Source organism: Nannospalax galili, unplaced genomic scaffold (genome assembly GCF_000622305.1).
Source record: "Nannospalax galili isolate Female #2095 unplaced genomic scaffold, S.galili_v1.0 scaffold9, whole genome shotgun sequence".
Classification (NCBI taxonomy): domain Eukaryota; kingdom Metazoa; phylum Chordata; class Mammalia; order Rodentia; family Spalacidae; genus Nannospalax; species Nannospalax galili.
This window is the reverse complement of record NW_008360332.1, coordinates 6,489,758-6,498,257: the sequence shown is the minus strand read 5'-3', so window position 1 is coordinate 6,498,257 and position 8,500 is coordinate 6,489,758. Positions and strand designations below refer to the sequence as shown.

General features: G+C 44.9%; 1 protein-coding gene across 1 annotated transcript in view; it reads right to left on the bottom strand.

The window, feature by feature from the left end:
* Wdr63 (WD repeat domain 63) overlaps positions 1-8,500 on the bottom strand; it is a 75,838-nt gene that overhangs the window by 58,443 nt on the left and 8,895 nt on the right. The window contains exons 5-7 of the mRNA XM_017796398.2: positions 7,328-7,432; positions 6,073-6,222; positions 4,679-4,878 (exon numbers count right to left, since the gene is read on the bottom strand). Of these exons, the coding sequence (XP_017651887.1) occupies positions 4,679-4,878; positions 6,073-6,222; positions 7,328-7,432 (455 nt within the window). The remainder of the gene's footprint in view (positions 1-4,678; positions 4,879-6,072; positions 6,223-7,327; positions 7,433-8,500) is intronic.

The window sequence follows — 8,500 nt, the reverse complement described above, 5'->3', positions numbered from 1 at the left end:
TATTTAATTATTATTATTATTATTGGTCTTTTTGAGACAGTGTCTCCCTGTAGCCCTAGCTGTCCTGGAACTCCTTATGTAGACCAGGCTGGCCTTGAACTCACAGAGATCTGCCTGCCTCTGCGTCCCGAGTGCTGGGATTAAAGGCATGCGCCACCACGCCCGGCTTTATTTATTATTTTTATTTTATGTGTATGAATGTTTTGTCTGCATGTAAGTGCACCACACATGTGCAATGCTCCACATAGGCCAGAAGAGGGTGGCGGATCCCCTGGAACTGAAGTTACAGATGATTGTTAGCTGCTATGTGAGGGCTGGGAATTGAACCGTGTTCTTTGGAAGAACCGCAAGTGTTCTTAACCTCTGAGCCATTTCTGAGCCCATTTTTCTGGTCATGAGTTCTGTCTCTGTCTTTGTCCCCCCGCCCCCCAACACTGCTCTTCAGTGCACCATGCTGCACAGTCTCCCTTAACTCCACCCCCTCCAAGACTTTTCCTTTGCTCCATTCCTTTTCCCCCTCCTTTGAAAAGGTGCATGCCAAGACCTGTCCTAGGATCTAGACACACAGAGTAAATGGAACATGGAGCTTAAATTCTAGGGGCAGAGTGTGAGAGAAAATACAGTGAAAAATATGTGTGAAGCTATGAGAGCACCATGAAGACAAACAGTCGGGACAAACGGCAATTGGACTGTCGCTTTTCTACAGGAGTGCCAGGGAATGCTTATTTTGAACTGCATGAAGGAGAGAAGGGACCCTGAAGATACCTGGAGGAAGAGCATTCTGTAAGTATAAACATACCAGGTATGGTGGTTTGAATGAAAATGTCCCCCATAGGCTCCAAGTGTTTGGACATTTTGTCCCCAGATGATGGCGCTGTTTTGGGAGGTTTTAGAAGGTGTGGCTATCATGGAGGAAGCACGTCACTGGGGGTGGGCTTAGAGAGTTCTTAAGCCTTGCCAGATCTCTGGCCGGTCTCTTGCTTCCTGTGCCTGTGTGATGATGTGAAAGCTTAGCTTCTGCTGTTCCTGGTCCAGCCACCTCCAGCCACCATGCGTCCCTGCCACGACGGACTGTAATTCCCCTGGAACCGTAAGCTCAAATAAACTCTTCTTTCTATAAGTTGCTTGGGTCAGTGTTTCTATCACAGCAACAGAAAAGTGACTAATACACCAGGCATGAATATGCTTGGTGGATTCAAGAACAAGAAGTCAGTGTGGACAGCATGAATGAGCAAAGGGAGCTGGGAGAACTAAGTGCAAGAGGGGGTACAGGGGATCCAGGTCATGAGAGGCCTTACAGGCTCCTGTGGGATGGGAAACCACTGAAGGACTTTGACTGGGTACAGCGTCTGTGTGACAGTCTCACATGATTACTGTGGCTTTCATGAAGGGCAGAGGTAGGAAGGAAAGGATGAGCAGTTGCAGCTCTATCAGGAGGATTTACCACATTCAAAAGATGAACATGATGTGGTTCAGGGCACAGCCATGGATACAGTTTTGGTCTGAATAATTAGGAGACTATTATTACCACTTATTAGGATGAGGAAGATTCAGGTTTCAGGCTTAGAAATAGAAAAATGAAGTTTGCTATTAGGTGTTCAAACTTGAGATACCTTTTAGACACTCAAGTAAGAAGATGGACAAATGTGTGTGGAGTTCAGCAGTGAGAATGAAGTTGAATATGTTGATTTGGGAGTCATCATCAAAGAGATGACAGGAAATACTATAGGCCCTAGGTAAAGTCTCCCCAGGATTAGTTCAGTGAGAGAAAAGGCAAAAGTCAAATAGCCTTGGGGGTCCTCAAATTATTATTAATGAGGAAGAGGAAAAGTCAGTAAAAGACTGAAAAGGAACTAATAGGGAGGGCATTGGTTTAAATGAGAATGTCCCCTGTAGGCTCCAAGTATTCGGACACTTTGTCAGTTGGTGGTGCTGTCTTTGGGAAGTTTTAGGAGGTGTGGCCTTGAGAGTTCCTGAGTCTCGGCAGACTTCTAGTCTTTCTCTGCTTCCTATGCCTGCTTGAAGATGTGAGTGCTTGGCTTTCTGCTCCAGCCTCTGCTGCCATGCCTTCTCCTCCATGGACTCTAGCCTTCTGGAATTGTAAGCCAAATAAACTTTTCCTTCTATAAGTTGCTCTGGTCAGTGTTTTATCACAGCAACAGAAAAGTAACTAATACAGAAGTTGGTACCAGGAGTGGGGTGTTGTTGTGAAGAACCTGACCATGTGGGGTTTTGGAGGAATATGGAAGACTTTGGAAGTTTGGACTAGACAAGTGGTTGACTGCTTCCATCAGAGGTTAACAGTCCATTCTAGCAGAAGCCTGGAAGAAAGTAGTGTTGAGAGCAATGTAGCTCCAGAGCTGCTGGTAATGTGGAGGAACTGGTCACGGCCCATCCCAAACTGACAGCCAAACTTGGCAGGGTCAAGAGAGACATGCTTGGCTTTAGAGACATGAAGGATACAAGAATGAAGAGGTCGCTGGTTCTTCTTCTGTGGTTTCAGAGAGCCAACCTGTTGAGGCCAGGCAACATGCAGCAGGGGTGTCTCTGCATAAAGAAGGTCCTGATGGACAAACAGGCCCTGAGAAGCCATTGTGTGAAGATGTGAAGGTGAATCCTGGTTGGCTGTGGAAACCCCAAGACTTTGGAGATGCTAGAGTTGTGAGACATCTGCCAAGGAGAGCTGCATACAGGGAGTGGTACCAGCCCAAGAGAGAGATTATGTTGCATGCAGCAAAGCTGGAGGGGCAGAGCCATCTAAGCTCTTTGGAAGTAAAGACCCAGAAATCAGACACAGAGCTACTGGATTTAATGTTTGAGCTGATGGTTTTGGGTCTTATTTTGGTCCAGTATTTTTCCCAGTATGCCCACATTCCTTCCTTTTGGAATAGGAATGTGTATTTGGTTCCATTGTATAGTTGGAAGTATGTAATTTGTCTTTTGATTTTACAGGGGCTTACAGTTGCGATTACCTTGCATCTCAGAAGAGACTTTGGACTCTGGACTTTTGAATAGTATTGAGACTGGTAAAGACTATGGAGACTTCGTAAGCCTATGAGGGCCAGGGAGTAGAATGTGGTAGTTTGAATGAAAATGTCCCCCACAGGCTCTGAGTATTTGGGCATTTTGTCCCCTGTTGGTACTGTTGTTTGGGGAGGTTTTGTTTTGGGAGGTTTTAGGAGGTGCAGCCTTGCCTGAGGAAGCACGCCACTGGGGGTGGGCTTTGAGCATTCTTAAGCCTTGCCACATTCCCTATATGTCTCTCTGTCTCTGTCTCTGTCTCTGTCTCTCTGTCTCTCTGTCTCTTTGTCTCTGTCTCTCTCTGTCTCTCTGTCTCTCTCTCTCTCTCTCTCTCTCTCTCTCTCTCTCTCTGCTTCCTATGCCTGCTTGAAGATGTGAGTGCTCAGCTTTCTGCTCTGGCCACTTCTGCCGCCATGCCGCCCCACTAGTATGGACTCTCTTAACCCTCTGGAATCATAAGCCAAATAAACTCTTCTTTCTACAGGTTGCTTTAGTCTGTATTTTATCACAGCAACAGAAAAGTAACTAATACAGGGAGTTAGGAGGGATCTATATGACTTGTCAATCAATTAATGGAAGAAACAGTCCTAGAGAGTCAATGCTTTCACATACTGTTAAGAAGTGAAACAAGGGAAGGTCTGGAAATGCATAACTGGACTCAGTGATCTGGGACTTTGATGAGATAGCTTGGAGGGGGCACAGAATGGAATGGTAGATGAGAGCACAGAACTAGAGAGCAGGGACAACCATTGTGAAGAGTCTTACTGCAAAGAAAAGAGATATTAGGCAACAGCCAGCGATTATTGGTTTTGATGATGGTTTTGTGTGTATATGTATCTCCTTCCTGTTCCCACTTTCCTGTTTACTGATGATACCTAAGTTAATTACAGCAGGCTCCCTCTTGGCCAGGCTCTTCAATTGCAGGCTTTCTTTCTCCTGCCCTTCAGTGTACACCGTCCGGGTCCTCGTCACACCTTTTCATCCTGTCTCTCCTCTGCTTCAGAACTTGTCAGCATCTTTTACTGTTCTACCATATTTCTGTCTACCATGTCACAAAGGGAAAAAGACTGTAAATATCATCCCTTGGACTCTGGATGGATTTTTTTTTTTTAAGCAGCGGCAAATCAAATTAGAAATCCAGTTGGCAAAGCAAGACAGTCCAATGTAAGGTATATTGATGGTGACCTAGAACTGGAGTGGTGGTAATTCCAGCACTTGGGAGGCTGAAGCAGATGGACTGCTGCAAATTCAGGGCTAGCCTGGAACACATAGCAAGTTCTAGGCCATCCTCAGCTATACAGTGAGACCCTGTCACAAACAAATAAGCAAATAAACAAAGTCCCTTAGCTTATATTGTAGCTGCCAGGAGGCAATAGTAATAGTCCGGGTGAGAGGCAGCCAGCACTGTGAATATTTACTCCATTTCTCATTTTCCCACTTCACACTTTTTAGTATAAAATTGTATCTCATTTCCTAAGACTTTTTTTTAAAGGGAAATGTTGGGGAGCATACTTTGACCTTCTTGAATTGAATAATCTGTGGAAATCTATGTCATTATTATCAATCAATTTGTATCTATTATAAAGATCTCTTAAAATCAACATGGAAGATTTTATGGTAATTGTCTGAAAAATAACTAAACCCATCTCATACCTACCATTTTGTCTGGGTGCTGATGCCCCTGACCTGGGGGGTGACTTGCATGCCAACATCTTTCTCCATTTGCTGCAGGGTATAGTTTTTATCTGGGTAGGATGCACATTCAATGTAGGCATCTTTGTTACTGGAAGCATTCAGGTCAGAGAACGTAACTGGCGTACCAAATTTACATCGTTTTTGAGAAATCATGTATGTCACCTGCAAAAAACAGAAGCAGCAAAGGGACCTAATGAAGTCCCTGGAGGAAAATAAATATGTGGTGCACAGCTTTGGTGTGCCCAGACCCTCTCAGACCCTCGTGGACCCCTGCTGTCCCCCCTCCAGCTCCACGTGCCTTCTGTTCCCACAAGGCTACAACCACTGTTCCTCTATGGAAGACCGTTCAGCATGACTGAGACCTCTTTGTAGGTACAGGTGACTGCTAGTCTACATCTTGACCAGCAGTGGATCTGGTAGGAGGCACATGGAAGCCCATCTCCTTGGCTTCTGTTTGGGACAACCCTGAGGTGTAATTTGTACTCCTGAGCTCCTGTATAGATTCAGGCCAAAGCCTTTCCTCTAGGGACTTTAGTGAGCTTGCTCCCTTGCAGGGTTCCCCTCACACCTGCTGCTGTCCTGCTGTTTCATGGGACACTTTCGTATGCTACTGCACACAAATTCTCTTCTCCAGAGTCACTCTGGGAGGGAGTGCCACTCTGTTCATTTCCTGGTGCTGCCATAACCAACTACCACAGCCTGGATGGCTTAAAGCATACAGATTTGTTCTTTTACAGCTATGGAGACCGGAAGCCCGAGCTCATGGTGCTGGAGGAGTTGGCTCCTGCTGAGGGCTAAGGGAGAATTTGACTTCACTTCTTTCCCAGTTTCTGGTGCCAGCCAGGAATCCTCAGTGTGTCTTGGATCATAAATATATATTCCTTCTCTCCAGTCTCTGCCTCATGGTGTGTGTGTGTGTGTGTGTGTGTGTGTGTGTGTGTGTGTGTACGTGTGTATGTGTTGCTGGAAATTGAACCAAAGCCTTGGGAGCTAGAGGTGCAGCCCTCTACCATCTTTACAAGGCATTCTGTCTGTGGCCACACATGGCCATCTTCTCATGAGGACCCTAGTCAAATTGGATTTGGGCTCTATCCTATCTGTGATCTCATTGTAGCTAATTGTATCAGCAAAGATCCTACTTTTAAATAGGGTCACACTCTGAGGTACTAGAGCTTAGGACTCCAACACATCCTTTTGGGGAGACAGATTCAATCCATAACACATATCAAAGAAAGGTACCATTCTTTAAAAAAAATACTTCTATAGTATACACAGAAAAATTTAGAGATTTCTTAGGAATAAGTGATGTTTAGCTACAAGGGAGAAAAGACTGGTGATCACAGTTAAGCCACTGACCTGCTTTTTAGAGTCCTTAATGGATTCCTCCTCAATTTCTTTTTCACTTCCCAAAGAAACCCAAGGCTTAGAGACAGGTGGTTTGTAGACGTACAGGTCTTCAGGAGCAAGCTCCTTGGGTTTTTCCTGTTCCTCAGGTACCTCTGGGGGCTAGAGCAGAATCAGCAACATTCTAAAGTATGTGACCAAATTTATATTTATAGCCGTGTATATAGGCATATAGATCTCACAATAAACTGTAGTTTCATGTCAGTTCGTGACAATAAACTGTAGTTTCATGTCAGTTCGTAGGCACTTCCTATTTTATGTTTATGTTTTTAGAAATCAACTCAGCCATTAAAAAATGGGAGGGAGAAGAATAAAGACTGAACAAGAAAGACACAAAGGACAGAGGAAGGTGGTAAGAAGAGGAAAAGATGAGGAAAGGAAGCAGCACAGGTGAAGAAAACAGCATTCGAGGCCCATCTTCAGGAACAATGCATATTCTGAACTCGATGACTAAAGTAGAAAACGCATTTTCTCTGAATTCCTGAAAGGCTGATGAGAGGAATATAAATATGAATGAATGTGATAACCTCTGAATGCTAGGAGTGGGCCAATGGAGGCTGGGGAGATGGTTCAGCCGGTAACGTACTTGCTGTTCAAGCGTGAGGACCTGAGCCTGGATCCCTAGCTCCCCCAAAAAGCCAGGTGTGGTGGCCCATGCCTATAACCACAGTGTTGGGGAAGTGGAGACGGGATTCCTGGAGCTTGCTGGCCAATCAGCTTAACCAATAGGTGGCCTCCAGGTTCAGTGAGACACTCTGACTCCAAAGATAAGGTGGAGTGTGATTGAAGAAGAGAACTGATGTTGACCTCTGACCTCTACAAGCATGCACACACATCTGCATGTACACATACCAAAGAACCATACTCACCATACACTTACAATAGATAAAACCAAGATGTTCACTGCTGATTTACATGTGATAGTGAAAAAGATGGACAACCAAATGAATATCTTCAGGGAAATGTGTACTGGCAATAAGAATAGTAAGTATTTCATGAACTGCCATAAAATACAGTGCACTGTGCAATATATATGCATATATACACGGCTATGTTTCCAGCCTTGGAAACAGGATCTACTGGTGCCATTGCTTAACCTTCACTGTACCTGGGCCAGGGAACAGGGAACAAGGGCTGGTCACACCATGCATGAGAGAGGAATGGATTCCTCCAGCTATCAGATTGCAAGGGTTTAGGATTTGCTTACATTTAAATAGTTTCCCTTGCCCTCTTCGGTTCCAATGAGATAGAAGTTAAGCCCGTATTTGAAGTCTTTGTCATAAACAAGAAGAAGCTCATCTCCAGGGTATTCCTGTGTAAATAGAGTCAACAGAGAGTTAAGGGTCAGCTCACCTTGTTTATTCCGATGTAGACACGGAATTGCCAACTTCTCAAAGATAAATGCAGTCATAATTTGCCAGCTAACCCCAAATCCCAGTTACTTGATTAAAATGTTCTTAAAAATATAATTAAGCCAGGTGTAGTGGTGCAAGCCTTCAGTCCCAGCACTTGGGAGGCAGAGGCAGGCAGATCTCTGTGAGTTCAAGCCCAGCCTGGTCTACATAGCGAGTTCCAGGTCAGCTGGGGCTACAGGGAGAGCCTGTCCAAAAAAAAAAAAAAACAAAAAAAAAACCCAAAACCAAAAAACCCCCCAAAACCACCAAAACCCCCACAGTGGATATGGATCCATGGAAGTTTACTGTGGGATTTCATTTCTAGTAGGAGGAAGCACTGGGCTTGGGCGGATGGCTCTGCTGCTTGCATGGTGGCTATGCAGGCATGAGGACTTGAGTTCATATCCCAGGACCCAAGGAGAAAACAGGGTATAGTGTTTTCTGTAATCCCAACATTGGATTCAGGGAAGCCAGGGGGGTTCTCAAACTCCTTGGCCAGCCAGCCAGCCTAGCCCAATCCGTGAATTCCAGGTTCAGTGAGAAAACCTGTCCAAAAAAAAAATCGATTGAGGAAGACACCTGATGTTGATCTCTGACCTCCACATGCATATTTACCTGTGCTCACAAAGGCACCCCTCCCCCAGTAGAATCTTGTACATACACACCCTCACACCCACAGGAACACATACCTCCTACCCCAGGAACAAGTACATACGCTACACATAACACACACACACAAAAGCAGAGGAAGGCATGAATTTTATTTATTTACTTATGTGTGGTCTGTAACATGCTTGGAGGCAAATCAGGACCAAAACAATGAATTAAACAAGATGCTTTTGTGTATTTGTTTTTCTTTTGTGACAGGGTCTCAGTTTGTAGCTCAGGCTGGCCTGGAAGTTGCTTTGTATCCCAGGCTGGCCTTAGACTTAAGATCCTCCTGCTTCGGCCTCCCAAATGCCCAGGGGACAGAGGGATATATATAT